This window comes from Capra hircus, chromosome 10 (assembly GCF_001704415.2).
Source record: "Capra hircus breed San Clemente chromosome 10, ASM170441v1, whole genome shotgun sequence".
Taxonomy (NCBI): domain Eukaryota; kingdom Metazoa; phylum Chordata; class Mammalia; order Artiodactyla; family Bovidae; genus Capra; species Capra hircus.
This window is the reverse complement of record NC_030817.1, coordinates 44769657-44786309: the sequence shown is the minus strand read 5'-3', so window position 1 is coordinate 44786309 and position 16653 is coordinate 44769657. Positions and strand designations below refer to the sequence as shown.

The window sequence follows — 16653 nt, the reverse complement described above, 5'->3', positions numbered from 1 at the left end:
CAAGCCACATAAACAAAAGCATGTTTGAGTCCGCAACAACTTGAGAACAGCTGATCCGTATAAAACAAAGGACTGCAGGCCTGACTCCTGGCAGGTTTAACACGGACACAGGCCCTTCCTGCTGCTGCTGCTGCTTGGGAGTCCCCAAATACCACCCCCTCCACTGACACTCAGACCTGATGTACCCAGGTGAGAATCCTCGGGAATAAGAACAGATATTGACGAAGGGCGGGGTTGCTGGACGTAAGAGCGTGGGCAAGTGCGGGTTCAAAGTGCAAGCGAAAGCAAGCTTCCAGTAGAAAAAGAGACTTTTTAAGCAAATCTTTGCGACACTGTCGCGTTTCGTTGGTTCCGTGCCGTAAACCCAGTAGGGGAGCCGCTCCCGGTCGATTGCGGCGGACGTGCGCTGCAATGGCGGATATGGAGGACCTATTTGGGAGCGACGCCGACAGCGATCCTGAGCGTAAAGGTGGGGTCCGCAGGGTTTCGGTGGAGGCCAGCGTGGCGGGCCTTCTCCGGCGGGAGCCTCACAGCGACCCGATTCCGGGTCTGCGAACGCTCTGGCGCCGCCGGCGGATGGCGCTTCCGCTGCTCCTGCCTCAGCGCCCCCTGCCCTCCCGGCGGTGCCAGCCTTTTCCCGAGGGAGGGCATGAAGGGACAGATGCAGAGTGTGTGCCTCGAGGTTCTTGGTGTCCATCGAGCAAGCCGAGCCTCCTAGGCGCGGGGCAGGAATGGAGGCCGGTGAGCCGGCGCAACGAGAGGAGGAACCTTAGAGTCCTGCTCTGTCCTGCCTTGCACATGGACTGTTGTGAATGAATGGAAATTACGTGTTCAGGAACATGGGTATGGGCTGGATGAATTTGCAGAGGGGCTCTGATTGTCCTTTTGAATGAAACCAGGACATGGCGTGATGGAAAGTTTAAAATGTCTGGTGAGAAGACTGAGAAGGTTACTGGGGTAGGGCTGCATATAGGTGTTACGCACTGGAGATAATGTGTCCTCCGAAGAAGTGAAGTCGCTCAGTCATGTCTGACTCTTTGCGACCCCATGGACTCTAGCCTACCAGGCTCTTTTGTCCATGGGATTTTCCAGTCGAAATACTGGAGTGGATTGCTGTGTCCTCCGGGAACCTGTGCAAAAACTCTAGAATTTTTTGAGTCGGTGGTATTAGATTGGGGAGCATATGAAGTCTGTGTTTGGAGAGAAGGGATGAAGGATTTGGTGGTGAAGTGAATTAATAAATGTATGTTCATGATGCAGGGGAGCACCAAGTGGAATCTAGTGTGAGGGCTCTACCAGGATGGATGTCCTGAAGGTTATGGTCAGGATAGGTCTGGAAGTTAGAGCCCTTATACTAACTCTTGTTCCACTTACTTTTCCAATGTTTTCATTACCCTATCATCTGTATTTGTCCTTATCCCATTCACCCTTCTAAGGACCGGAGCCATGTCAACCATTTCCATGAAGTTCATTCATTCATCCTTTATAGATCCCCTATCATGTTATAGCTACTTTGCTAAGTGTAGGGATTATAATGATGCAAAGATCATCACCTTCCCTCAGTTAACTTCATTGCTTAATACATAACTAATTGAATAGGTAGAAGCAGTAGTGAGTGTTTGAAGGTCTCCTGCAGAGGTGAGGGTCGGAAATGGCCTGCCACAGGGCCAGGGGCACTGGCAGCTGCAGTCCTGGGAGGCGTGTGTTGACATAAGTCCTTTTGGGAGGTCTCCGGTAGCCCTGACATAGAGCCTGTAGACTCCAAGTCTGGGCTGCCTCAGTTGTTTGTGTTAGTCACTCAGCCGTGTCCAGCTGTTTGTGACTCTATGGACTGTAGCCCGCCAGGCTCCTCTGTCCATGGAATTCTCCAGGCAAGAATACTGGAGTGGGAAGCCATTCCCTTCTCCAGGGGATCCTTCTGACCTAGGGATTGAACCCACATCACCTGCATTGCTACATTCTTAACCATCTGAGAGTTGTTAGGCCAAACAGCTAACAGGGAGGGAGCACAGCCCAACCTATGAGCAGACAATTGGATTAAAGATTTACTCGGCAAAGCCCTGCACCCGAGAGCAGGACCCAGTTTTCCCCACAGCCAGTCCCTCCCATCAGGAAACATATACAGTCCTCTTATCCTCATCCATCAGACGGCAGACAGAAGCAAGAACTTAATAATCCCACAGCTTTCAAAAGAAAACCAGGATCGCAGAAATCTAACCAAAATGATCACATATGAAACTATGAGCCATGCCATGCAGGGCCACTCAGAATGGTCAGGTCATGGTGGAGAGTTCTGACAAAACGTGTGTGGCCTGTGGGATCTTAGTTCCCCAGCCAGGGATTGAACCTGGGCCATGGCAGTGAAAGCTCTGAGCTCTAACTACTAGACCACCAAGGAATTCCCAAGATTTCCTTCTTTTTTTATGGCTGAATAATATTCCTTTGCATATATGCCATATTTATAGTGGCGTGGATAATATTTTGTTTATATGCACCACATTTTGTTTGTCCATAGATGGACATTTAGGTTGCTTCCATGTTTTGATAATGCTGCAGGGAACATAGGTGCATGTATTTTTTAAAATTAATGTTTTTGTGTCCTTTGGATAAATACCCAGAAGTGGACTAGCTGGATCATCTAGTAGTTCTGTTCTTTTTCTGAAACATTTCCATACTGTTTTCCATAGTGACTGCACCTCTTTACAATCCTACCATCAGTGTACAAATGTTCCCTTTTCTCCACATTCTCTCCAACACTTGTTATTTTTTATCTTTTTGATAATAGTCATTCCGACTGTGGTTTTGATTTTCATTTCTCTTTCAGTTAGTGATGTTGAGCATCTTTTCATGTACCTGTTGGTATGCCTTTTTTGGAAAAATGTCTATTCAGGTCTTCTGTCCATTTATATATATATAATATGAGCTCTTTATACATTTTTGGTGGCGTGCTGCGATTCATGGGATCGCAAAGAGTCGGACATGGCTGAGTGACTAAACTGAATCCTTTATCAGATATGTGATTTGTGAATATTTTATCCTACTCAGTAGATTACCTTTTCATTTTGTTGATGGTTTCCTTTGCTGTGTAAAAGTGTTTTAGTTTGCTATGCCACACTTGTTTATTTTTGCTTTAGTTGTCATTGCTTTTGGTGTCAAATCCAAAAAAATGATAACCAAGGCCAGTGTCAAGGAGCTTAGTGCCTATGTTTTCTTCTAGGAATTTTATGGTTTCAGGTCTGAAATTTAAGTCTAATCCATTTAGAGTTAAATTTTGTGTATAGTATAATAAGATAGTGGCCCAGTTTCATTCTTTTACATATTGCTATCCAGCTTTCTCAACACCATTTATTGTTCTTTCCCCGTTGTGTATTCTTGGCATGCTCCTTTGTTGTAAATTAATTGACCATATATGTGTGGCTTTATTTCTGAGTTTTTTATTCTGTTGCAGTGATTTATGTGTCTGTAATACAGTTTGAAATCAAGGGCATGATGCCTCCAGCTTTATTCTTTTTTTCTCAACATTGCTTTGGCTGTATGGGTTTGTGTGTATGTGTGGTTTCACACAAATTTAAGAGTTCTTTGTTCTATTTCTATACAAAATGCCATTAGAATTTTGATAGGGATTGTGTTCAAAATGTAGATTACTTTGGTTAGTGTGGATATTTTAACAATATCGATTGTTCCAATCCATGAACGATATTTCCATTTATTTGTGTCTTCAGTTTCTTTCATCAGTGTATTACAGTTTGCACTGTTCAGGTCTTTCACCTTTTTTGGTTAAATTTCTTCCTAAGTATTTTATTCTTTTTGTTGCAGTTATAAGTGGGATTATTTTCTTAATTTCTCTGTTAGCTTATTATTTATGTATAGAAATACAACTGTGTATTGATTTTATACTCTGTAACTTTACTAACTTTATTAGTCCTAACAATTTTCTGGTGGAGTCTGTAGGACTTTCTATATATAATATGTCATCTGCAAATAGTGACAGTTTTAGTTCTTTTCATTTTGGTTGCTGAATATGCCATTTTTATGTGAACAATTTTGTGGTATTTAGTACATTTAAAATGTCCTTCAGCCACCACCTCTGTCTAATTCTAAAACATTTTCATAACCTCAAAATAGAACACCACACCCACTGAGCAGTTACTTACCATTTGCTCCTTTCACTAGCCCCGGTCAACCACCAATCTGCTTTTTACTTCTATGGCTTTTCTATGTTCTGGATATTTCATATAAGTGGACTCATACAGCGTGTGGCTTTTTGTGTCTGATTTCTACCTCTTGCCATCGTGGTTTTGAAATTCATCCATATTGTATGTATCAATACCTCATTTCTTTTAAATGATTGAATAGTATTCACTCTATGTGTATATCCCAGTGTTTATCTATTTAGCTACTGGTGAACACTGGGTTGTTTCCGTCTTTTTTTTCTATTTAAATAGTGATGCTGTGAACATTTGTTTACAAGTATTTGTGTAAGTGCCTGTTTTCAGTTCTCTTGGGGTGGAATTGTATATATATGTGTAGGGGTGGAACTGCTGAGTCATATGATTCTTTGTTTTACTTTTTGAGGAGCAACCAGACTGTTTTTGGACCAGCCAACCATTTTTGTAACCATTTTACATTAGCACCAGCAATGTTTGAGGGTTCTATTTCTTCACATCTTTGCCAGTACCTATTTTACCTTTTCTTCACCCCTTTTTAAAATATAGCCATCACTGTTGGTGTCAAGTGATATTTCACTGTGGTTTCGATTTGCGTTTCCTAATGGCCAGTGATGTTGAGCATCTTTTCATGTACTTGTTTCATGCTTGTGTAACCATGGAGAAATGTATATTCAAGTTCAGTGTCCATTTTTAAAATGGGTTGTTTGTGTTGTTGTTGTTGTTGTAAACATTCTTTATATACTCCAGATTGTTGTTGTTCAGTCACTCAGTCATGTTCGACTCTTTGCGACCCCATGGACTGCAGCATGCTAGGCTTCCCTGTCCTTCACCATCTCCCGGACCTTGCTCGAACTCATGTCCATTGAGTCGGTGATGCCATCCAACCATCTCATCCTCTCTCATCCTCTTCTGTCTTCAGTCTTTCCCAGCCGTAGGGTCTTTTCTAATGATTTGGCTCTGAGCCTCAGGTGGCCAAAGTATTGGAGGTTCAGCTTCAGTATCAGTCCTTCCAATGAACATTTAGGGTTGATTTCCTTTAGGATTGACTAGTTTGATCTTGCAGTCCAAGGGACTCTCGAGGTTGTTCCAACACCACAGTCGAAAAGCATCAGTTCTTCAATGCTCAGCTTTCTTATGGTTCAGCTCTCACATCCGTACATGACTACTGGAAAAACCATAGCTTTGACTAGGCGGACCTTTGTCAGCGAAGTATTGTCTCTGCTTTTTTAATAAGCTGTCTAGATTTGTCATAGCTTTTCTTCCAGGGAGCAAGTGTCTTTTAATTCCATGGTACATTCACCATCTGCAGTGATTTTGGAGCCCAAGAAAATAAGGTCTCTCACTGTTTCCATTACATATGTGTCAGATATATGGTTTGCAGATATTTTCTCCCATTCTATAGGTTTTTTTACTTTCTTGATAATGTCCTTTCTTGCACAAAAGCTTTTCATTTTGAGGAAGTCCAGTTTATCTTTTGTTGTTGTTTATAATTCCTTTATTTTTGAAGAATAGTTTCGCTGAATATAGAGTTCTTGATTGACTGTTTCAGCACTTTGAATATTTCATCCCATTGTCTCCTGGTTTTTATGGTTTCTGATGAGAAATCAGCTGTTATCCTTATCAATGATCTCTTTGTATGGGATGAGTTGTTTCTTTTTTGCTGCCTTTAGGATTTTTCTTTGTCTTAGGCGGTTGGATAATGACGCGCTTGGGTGCTGTCTCTTTAACTTTATTCTTGGTATTTGTTAAACAGCTTTGATGTGTATGCTCATGTCTTTCATCAAATTTGGGAAGTTTTTGGCTGTTACGTCTTCAAATGTATTTCCTGTTCTTTTCCCTTTTTTTCTCTTCTTCTGGAACCCCCATTATACATAGATTGGTACACTTGCTGTTTTCTTACAAGTATTTTAGACTCTTCATTTTCTTCATTCTTTTCTCTTTTTGTTCTCCAGACTGGATAATCTCAATTATGTGTCTTAAAAGTTTCCTGATTCTTTCTTCTTCTCACTCACATCTGTTGTTTACCTCTTTAATGAATTTTTCATTTCAGTTATACTTTTCAACTCCAGATTTTCTGTTCAGTTTTTTGAAAAATAATATCTGTCTTTTTATTGATATTCTGTATTTGATAAGATATCATTTTCATTGTCTGGGCTTCCTTAGGGACAAATTGTAACCTTTCTTTCACATGTATGGGCCATACTTCATTGTTTCTTTGCAGTTTTTGTTGATAATTGGACATTTTGAAATTATATTGCAGCAACTCAGGACAGCACATTCCTTCCCCACCCAGCATTTATTGTTGCTATTTGTTGTAGTAATTATTGTTGCCATTTGTTGCTATTGTTGCTATTTGTTGTAGTAATTATTGTTGACTCTTTGGAACTAATTTTGTAAAGTCTGCAATTTTTGTTGTATGTGACCACTAAAGTTTCTGCTCCATTAGCTTAGTGGTCAGCTAGTGATTGGACAGAGGTTTTCCTATATGCAGAAAAAGAAACAACAGCAATCACAGAAGAACTTCCAGACTTCACAGGTTGTCTCTCTGTGTGTTAGGGCATGCTTTCAGCACTCTTCCAAGTAGCTTATGCCCTGTCTTTGCTTTCATTTCTTGCTTTCGTGGAGCCTGAAGGTCAACCAGAAGTGAGGTTGTAGGGCCCTATTGGTTCTTTCTTGAGCATGTGCACAGCCCTGGGAAAGTGCATGGCTTTCCAGATTGCTAAGAATGTATGGGAGGGTTTTATTTGTTTGTTTCATTTATTGTGGGAGGTTTTTTTTTTTTCCCTCTATGACAAACTTTGGATTTTGTATTAGGATATAGCCCATTAACAATGTTGTGTTTGTTTTAGGAGAACAGTGAAGGGACTCAGCCATACATATACATGTATCCATTCTCCCCCAAACCCTCTCTCATCCAGGCTGCCAAATAAAGTTGAGCAGAGTTCCATGTGCCATACAGTAGGTCTTTGTTGGTTATCCATTTTGAATATTGCAGCGTGTACATGATCTTCCCAAAGTCCCTAACTATCCCTTCCCCCCAGGAACTGTAAGTTTGTTTTCTAAGTCTATGAGTCTCTTTCTGTTTTGTAAGTAAGTTCATTTGTATCATTCCTTTTTAGATTCCACATATAAGGGGTGTTATACGATGTTTCTCCTTCTCTGTCTGACTTATTTCACTCAGTATAACACTCTCTAGGTCCATCCGTATTGCTGCAAATGGCCTTATTTCACAAATTTTTAATGGCCAAGTAATATTCCATTGAATATATGTACTACGTCTTAATCCATTCCTCTGTTGATGGACATTTAGGTTGCTTCCTTGTCTTTACTATTGTGAACAGTGCTGCAGTGGACATTGGGGTGCATGTATCCTTTCAGATCATGTTTTCCTCTGGGCATATGCCCAGGAGTGGGATTGCAGGCTCATATGGTAGCTCTATTTTTAGTTTTATAAGGAACCTCCATAGGTTCTCCATAGTGGTTGGACCAATTTACATTCCCACCAACAGTGTTGGAGGCTTCCCTTCTCTCTACACCCTCTCCAGCGTTTGTTGTTTATGGATTTTTTAATGATAACCATTCTGACCTGTGTGAGGTGGTAGCACATTGTAGTTTTGATTTGCATTTCTCTAATAATTGTCAGAGACTCTTCCTTGGTGGCTCAGATGGTAAAAGCATCTGCCCACAATGCAGGAGACCCGGGTTCAATCCCTGGGTCGGGAAGACCTCCTGGAGAAGGAAATGGCAACCCACTCCAGTACCCTTACCTGGAAAATCCGATGGACAGAGAAGCCAGGTCAGCTACAGTCCATGGGGTCACAAAGAGTCAGACACGACTGAGCGACTTCACTCACTCACTCACTCACTCACTCAATGATTAGTGATGTGCACATCTTTTCATGTGCTTGTTGGCCATCTGTATGTCCTCTTTGGAGAAGCGTCTATTTGGGTCGTCTGTCCATTTTTCGAGTGGGTTATTTGTTTTGATGCTGCTAAGTGTCATAAGCTGTTTGTAAATTTTGGAGACTAATCCCTTATTGGTCATATCATTTGTAAATGTTTTCTTCCAATCTGTGGGTTGTCTTTTCATTTTGCTTATTGTTTCCTTTGCTATACAAAAGCTTTTGAGTTTAAATAGGTCCCATTGTTTATTTTTGTTTTTATTTTCCATTATTCTGGGAGATGGATTGAAAGAGCTCTTGCTGTGATTTATGTGAGAGAGTGTTCTGCCTCTGTTTTCCTCTAGTAGTTTTATTATCCTTTTAAAGTCCTTACTCCCCATATTATGTCATTCCTCAGCCTTTTCAACCAAGCTTTTTAGTTTATTGTTTGCCCTAACTGTTATTCATTGTCTCAAGCAGACGCAACTAATACATCTACCTGTAAGATGTTTTGAGTAGCCACCTTAGCAACAAGAGAGTTCCAAGTTAGGTGAGATAAAGTCAAGTCCTTTGAGCCAGTCCCTTCAGTGATCCACCAGACAGATCAGAACTAACAACCATGATTCTTTGCGAATGAGGTGCTGTCTGCTCCCTCCGTTAGTGGCACATGCGCCAGAAATTCAGGGTATTATATTATCTTCAAGGCAGTGTCGACCAAGGGGTAGGTTGCGGGCAGTGTGGGGTGGGGGTAGGGACCAGAGTATGTTAGAAGATCCCTAAGTTCTGTTTTTTTACTGGGATTCAGCTTTTTTTTTTCTGTCTCATTAGACATTCCCCTGGTTGTTGCAACGTTTAGTGTCCAGAGTCTGAGAAGACAGATTCTAACAGCTTTTAAGAAGTTTTTTCCTTGCTTTATGTTGGGATGGACTTTTATTGTTCCTTATTCTGCTTTTTTTTTTTTTTTTTGCTTACATCACTCTGTGTTTATATGATCCCATAGATTCTGACTCTGGATCAGGCTCGGATTCTGATCAAGAGAATGTTGCTTCTGGCAGTAACGCCTCTGGGAGTGAAAGCGATCAAGATGAAAGAGATGACGCAGGAAAACCAAGTAATAAGGAACTGTTTGGGGATGACAGTGAGGATGAGGGAGCCTCTCATCATAGTGGGAGTGATAATCACTCTGAAGGATCAGACAATAGATCAGAAGCTTCTGAGCACTCTGACCATGAAGACAACGATCCCTCAGATGTAGATCAGCACAGTGGATCAGAAACCCGAAATGACAATGATGATGAGGATGAGGGTCATAGATCAGATGGAGGGAGTCATCACTCGGAAGCAGAAGGTTCTGAAAAAGCACACTCAGATGATGAAAAATGGGGCAGGGAAGATAAAAGCGATCAGTCAGATGATGAGAAGATACAAAATTCTGATGATGAGGAGAGGGCACAAGGGTCTGAGGAAGATAAACTGCAGAATTCTGATGATGATGAAAAAGTGCAGAACACAGACGATGAGGAGAGGCCCCAGCTTTCGGAGGATGAGCAGCAACAGCTGTCTGAGGAGGAGAAGGCTAATTCTGATGATGAACGGCCAGCAGCTTCTGATAACGATGATGAGAAGCAGAACTCGGATGATGAAGAGCGGCCACAGATATCTGATGAAGAGAAAATGCAAAATTCTGATGATGAAAGGCCACAGCCCTCGGATGAAGAGCACAGGCATTCAGATGATGAAGAGGAACAGGACCATAAGTCAGGTAATATGCTTATGAGAACCAAGGTGGTTTAGTAGAAGCATTGAGGGACGGCGGGGGCTCACTGATTCTTCTTACAGTCCCACCTTTAATACTCTGGTTTTTCTCTTCTGTTCCTTTATTTCAACCTTTTCTAACTCTATACATTTTACTTGTAAACATTTTCCCAATCTGTGTATTATTTCTGTCTATTCCCCTTCCATTTCATTGATAGATCAGGAAGAAAAAAATTTAAACAGGAAAGCCTTAGAGCAAGGTGTATAGTGCTAAAGTAGCTAGATACCGAATAGAGTTAGTTCCATTTTTGTGGGTAACTGAAGAGCCTGCCCCAGATGAGAACAGATGTGCCTGGGGGGAAAAACCCCAGTACCATTGAAATGCCCGGTTTCCAGTTCAGTTTATTAGAGATCCAAAATTTCATCCTCCAGAGGTAATCAGGCTCTAAGGAGTTTACTCAGACTAACCACAGGAAGTTATCAAAGTTGAATTGCAAAATTGTTTCAAGAGCATCAGTTATTTTTCTCTTATCATTGTATCTTTTGGGGGGAAATCTGCATTGGTTACCAAATTGTAGGTCAGGAGGTTGCCTGAGGGGCATAATATCCAGAATGACAACACAGGCTGGCTGATCTCAGTGAGTTATGATAGCCTGGCACATGCATCCCCATCCTGGGGAGATGTGCTTGGATCAGAACATTCATTCCCTGAACACGGCAGGAAACAGAGCAGAACTTTGGCTTTGGGATCCCTTTTCATAATAGCCACTTACACTGTTTTCTTGAAGTTAACGCGTTGTTCATATAGAATATTAAAAGTTAACCATCTGATTTCTTTGTGTTATATAAAAGTCACTTTGATTAAGTTGGAAGTGTTCCTGTAGTAATATCTGGGTTGCTTCATTTTTATAAGTAATTGATTATAATTATATATTGGTTCTGTCTTCTTAGAGAGCTGCAGTATGGGAGTGGGAGGTCTTTTCCCCTGGAATACATACCTCAGGATAGCTTTCAAGACCGCATTTTAACATTATTTAGGAGAGGAGGTCAAAAAGTTTCCAGAGATGGATATAGGTCTATATAGACTATAAGACTACGGTAAGTATTCAATAACTAATTCTGGGTAGAGTTACTTGTACTGGGAATACCCAGAATCATTAAGACTTATGCACTACTTCCCAAATACTAGCAGACTAACATAAAACTAAGAATAGGAGTCTTGTCGCTGGTCATCCTGCTTAACTAGTCCTACAGGGGTTGGGTTTGAGGTTAAAATTACGTGAACAGCTGTACCATCCCGAAATGATACATTTGTGTCTTCCATTACAGTATATTTACTTCTTTTGTCCTCTGTATTGAATGGTATATAAATTTAAAGTTTCAGAACTGCTTTTCTCATTCTCCCAAGTTTTTCTGCATACAAAAACCAATGTTCCTTTTAAAATTTTATTTCAAAATTAACCATAGTAAGTTGATTTTTGTGTGTGTATGTAGAGTTCTCTTAACATTAACGCATGTATAGATTTTTGTAACCATCACCACAGTCATGATACAGAATGGTTTTCTCAGCCCTAAAAAACTCCCTCATACTGTCCCTTTTGTAGTCAGATACTTCCCCACCTGGGACCCTTAACAACTCCTGCTCTGTCCTGTCACTGCAGTTTTGTCTTTTTGAGAATGTCCTCTTATAAATGAAATCAGACAGTAGTGGCGCCTTTTTTCTTCCACTTACTGTAATGCATTTGAGATTCATCCAAATCGTTACCTGTATCGGTAGTTCATTCTTAGTTATTACTGAGTAATTTTCCATTGTATGGGTGGTCCATAGATTGTTTATCTCCAGTGTTGCTTTTCAAACACAAAAAATCAAAGTGATGGTATGACTATGATTATGCAGAACTTCTGATTCTACTCTTACAGAATCTGCAAGAGGCAGTGATAGTGAGGATGAAGTTTTACGAATGAAACGCAAGAATGCAATTGCATCTGATTCAGAAGCGGAGAGTGACACTGAGGTACCAAAAGGTACTCTACTTACTTCCTTTATATATCTATATTTCCATTCCTCTCTCTGCGTTTAACTATGGTACATTTGCAACCCTGGGCGTTTACCCCCGACTACAGGACTCACAGAAAAGAGTGTGGATACCTTTAGTGTACCCAGGGAAGTTGTACAGATATGAGAAACTGCTCACACTTAAGTAGTTGAAGAATCTGCTTCATTTGTAGTCTGAGTGAGTCTGCTGTTAGGGGCCCGAGGCTCTGTTGAGGAGGAAGTGGCATTGCCTGTTCTTCAGGTTGAATAGTGACAGTTCCAGGACAGCTTGTTAGCTTGTTCTTAGGTTTTTAATAGGTTAATATTAGATGAAGAAGCTGTTTCTTCAAGCTATTTTCGATGAAGAGTTCATAAAAACCCAGTGTTAGATAAGGTAGGTTTTTTTGTAAGGATAGAAGATCTGCCCGGACTTCCCTGGTGGCTCAGCTGGTAAAGAATCTGCCCGCAATGCGGGAGACCTGGTTTGATCCCTGGGTTGGGAAGATCCCCTGGAGAAGGGAATGGTAACCCACTCCAGTAGAATAGCCTGGAGAATTCTGTGGACAGAAGAGCCTGGTGGCTACAGTCCATGGGGTCACAAAGAGTCAGACATGACTGAGTGACTTTGAGGGGGTTCCCTGAAGTGCAGACGATAAAGAATCTGCCTGTGATGCAGGAGACCAGGGTTCGACCCCTGGACTGGGAAGTTCTTCTGGAGAAGGGAATGGCAATCCACTCCAGTATTCTTGCCTGGAGAATTCCATGGATAGAGAAGCCTGGATGGCTACAGTCCATGGGGTCGCAAAGAATCAGATACAACTGAGCGACTCACACATACACACACACAAGATCTACCTGTTTATCTCTATGTATGACTACATTTCAAATGGCAAATTACTATACAATAAAGATGTTAGTATAAAAGTTACAATAACATAATTTTGATAATTTAATTTGCACAGCCATTATTGTGCTGAATGGTAGTTAGGCATTAATGTTAAATAGCTTATATAAATTATCACAAGTAACAGGATAACTAAAGCAAATATTTAGCAGATCACCTAGAGAGAAAAGGAGACAGCTGGACAGAACAACAAGCTCTGGGATTTACTTAAAGATCTTTGGGTCTATAATTCCTGGTTATGTACATGGACTTTGGAATCAGATAACCCAAGTTAGAATCTTTGTGGTTCTGCATTCCAACTGTATGATTTTGGTCAAATTAATTACTTACTAAATTTCAGTTTCTGATCTGTAAGAGAGAGATGATGCTATCACCTTATAGTGTTGTGAGAATCAGATATATTAATTACTTTATTTTGTTCACATTTATTGAGAATCTGCTTTGTACTAGTACTATTCTGTGCACTCGGAATGTGGCAATAATCAAAGACGTCTCCCTGGAGAACCCACATTCTGTTGGGGTCAGGGTAGGGTAGAGAGACTGATGATAACACAGTAAGTAAATGAAATATATAGCATGTTAGGGGTGATAAAACCTAAGAAGAAAATAATCAGGTGGGCACATGAACATAGTCTGGCACCAAACCTGAGGTATCTCCAAGGTATTCTTGTATTCCATGGTCTGGATGTATCAGTTTATCCATTTATGAACTGAAAGACATCTTGGATGCTTCTAAATTTCGGCAATTATGAGTAAAGCTGTAGACATTTGTGTGCAGGTTTTTGTGTTGATATAAGTGTGTAGATCCTTTGGGTAAATACCAAGGAGCACAGTTTCTGGGGCATCTGGTAAGAATATGTTTAGTTTGGTAAGAAACTGCCAGACTGTCTTCCAAAGCGGGTGTGCCGTTTTGTATTCCTGCCTGAATCGGTGAATGAGAGTTCCTGTTATGCCACATTTTTGCCAGCATTTGATGTTGTCAGGGTTCTGAATTTTGACCATTTTAATAGGTTTCCTTCTCTTTTTCTGCGGTCTGTCCTTTACCTTGTCTTAGTGACTCACTGTCATGATTTTACCCTAGACCATGTCATTACCAAAACTGTAACTCTTCTATAATCTCAGTTTCAAGCAGTCTACCTGTTGACCACCCTCCTATCTTTCTGTCATCTCCTTTACTACCCAACTTTGGCTTATTACAGGTTATAGTTGATGTTATTGTTTTGCTGGTACTTGGGTGAAGTTCTTCCTGAGAGGAAGGGAGCCTGGGTAGACATGACCTGTAATTTTAAAACTTGAAGGATGATGTGGAGAATAGGCCTGTGTGGTGTGCTTAAGCCCCAAATTTGAGTATCTGGACGGTAGGAGGATATTTGGGCTCCTGAGGGATAAAGGAAAGTGGGAAAACGGTAAGTAACGGAGGAAAGGGGTGCCTCCTGTACACTTTGCCCTTCACTGGATTTGCCCTCTTCCCTCTGCACAGACACTCTGGTTAGATCTCTGAGTGCCAGGCTCAGAGTTGTGTTTGGGTGGTTTCCAGGTGCCGGGTCTAGGAACTTTAGGAATATGTTGAAGTGATAGCTTTGAAGACTCATTGTTACAGGTATTAAACACTGTGCCTTTTTCCTCTTGCATTGAAGATAATAGTGGAACCATGGATCTCTTTGGAGGTGCAGATGATATATCTTCAGGGAGTGATGGGGAAGATAAACCACCCACTCCAGGACAGCCTGTTGTAAGTAAAATTACCAATGAGAACTGGAAGAGAGAACTAAGTGTCTCTTTTATGCCAGGAAGAGGAAGTTGGTAATTGAATTGCAGTATGGAAATACAGTGAACAAGTGACTTCCTCATTTATGTAGAGAACTCCTGGTTATAAGGAGGATTAGAAAGAACTGTTTTGAAACGTCCTTCTGTGGAATACTACTCAGCAATAAAAAGGATTTATATATGCAGCAACTTGGATAAAGTTTACTAATATATGAAATTTACTGATATATGCAGCAAGTTGGATAAGGTTCCAGGGAATTATGTTGAGTGAGAAACAGCCAGTCCCAAAAGGTTAAGACTGTATAAATCCACTCCTATAACAGTCTTGAAATGACAGAATTATAGAAATGGAGACAAGATTAATGGAAATTACAGCAGCGGAATGAGGGCAAGAGGGAAGTGGATATCGGCTGTAAAAGGGCAGCGTGAATCCTTGTGGTAATGGGAATGTCCTCTATCCGCCTGGGTCAGGTCAGTCTCCTGGTTGGGATATTGTACTGTAGTTTGTGCAAGATGTTGTCACTGAGGGAAAGAAGATAGAAAGAACTGCCCAGGGTGAGGTGGGCCCACACCTTAAGAGACTAGACTGCATGGACCTGTGAATTGCATAACGTTTATTTGAACGTTGTTGTGTTCTCGTTCATGTCAACAAGTGTGTTTTGTTGATAATTTTCTCTAATTTTAATTGATAAAGTGACTTCATATTCAAGTGTCTGTTAATTTCACATTTCTGTTGGTGAGTATGTGGAAGATAGATTTATCATAAAAGAGATGTTTTCTTACTTTGATGCTTCTAAACCGATCTTGTTTTTCCATGAGGGTTTTGGGGAGTTGGTTGGTAGGGATGGATAATAGCCCTGAAGTCATGTCTCATTATGCTTCTTATCTGCCTAAACGATTAAAGTGTGGAAATGGAGCTGGACCATCTCTAAAGTCCCATCAAGCTCTAAAATTCTGTGACACTTTTACTAGGATGAAAATGGATTGCCTCAAGATCAACAGGAGGAGGAGCCAATTCCTGAGACCAGAATAGAAGTAGAAATACCCAAAGTAAACACTGATTTAGGAAATGACTTATATTTTGTTAAGCTGCCCAACTTTCTCAGCGTAGAACCCAGGTAAGAGGATCAATTGATAGTTTTTTAATGTTGGATAGGAATATATAGAATGTTGATATTTTTTTTACTTTGTATGAATTGACTAGTCACAAAATGGAAAACTGGTTATATATCTCTGAAAAAATAAAAACCAAATATATCCTTTTATAGAAAAAGTATGGACTATTGATAAAGGAGATTTATAATGATTGTAATTGTTTTTAGCAGTCTGTTACTTTCTTATGAATTAACAGATATCACTAGTCTTGGGTGTTTCTGACTAATGAAGCCCTGAAAAAACTGAAATTGAGAGTAGTGAAGTTTGCTAGAAAACTGCAGATGTCTTCTATAGCAGCCATTGTGGATCTAGAAAAACTAATGGTTTGGACTGTTAAACAGCACTGATGGATATCATTCACTAAGTGACATGCAAGCTCTTTGTGCTATTTAAAAATTTTTTCCTAAGCAAAATGTGGAAAGCTAGGGTATACGTGGCCTACTTGATCAGAGACTTACATAAGAATTAAGAGTACTTGAATATTTCGCCTTGCTTGCTCTTTATTTCAAGCAGTATGTATTAATACCAAATTTCAAGAAGGTGCAGTAATTTGGAGACATCCTAATAGCTGAACATGAAGATATTTGACTCTTATGATTTTTTAAAGTTGCTTTATGATTTTTTAAAGTTGCTTTATATAGCAGGAATATTTCTTACAAAATATGACTAATAGTTTATTTTAAAAACAATTTGTAGACCATTTGATCCTCAGTATTATGAAGATGAATTTGAAGATGAAGAAATGCTGGATGAAGAAGGCCGAACCAGGTTAAAATTAAAGGTACCATTCTGTGCTTTACCCTTTTCTTTTTTTCTTTTATAAAGTAAAACCTGGGGATACTAACTTGAGACTTAAGCTCTTGAAAATGATCTTCTGTTTCCTGTGTCATCAACAAATGAATCGTCTATCTTTGCAGAATAGTTTTTAGAAAGAAAATAGCATAGCTTTTTCTCTGTAAAGGCTTCACTTTTTTATCACTTTTTCTT

At 40.3% G+C, this 16653-nt stretch overlaps 1 protein-coding gene across 1 annotated transcript in view; it reads left to right on the top strand.

Annotated features, from left to right (window-relative positions):
* LEO1 (LEO1 homolog, Paf1/RNA polymerase II complex component) overlaps nt 332-16653 on the top strand; it is a 32708-nt gene continuing 16386 nt past the window's right edge. The window contains exons 1-6 of the mRNA XM_005685765.3: nt 332-469; nt 9051-9812; nt 11726-11830; nt 14382-14476; nt 15484-15629; nt 16363-16447. Of these exons, the coding sequence (XP_005685822.1) occupies nt 412-469; nt 9051-9812; nt 11726-11830; nt 14382-14476; nt 15484-15629; nt 16363-16447 (1251 nt within the window). The 5' untranslated portion in view covers nt 332-411. The remainder of the gene's footprint in view (nt 470-9050; nt 9813-11725; nt 11831-14381; nt 14477-15483; nt 15630-16362; nt 16448-16653) is intronic.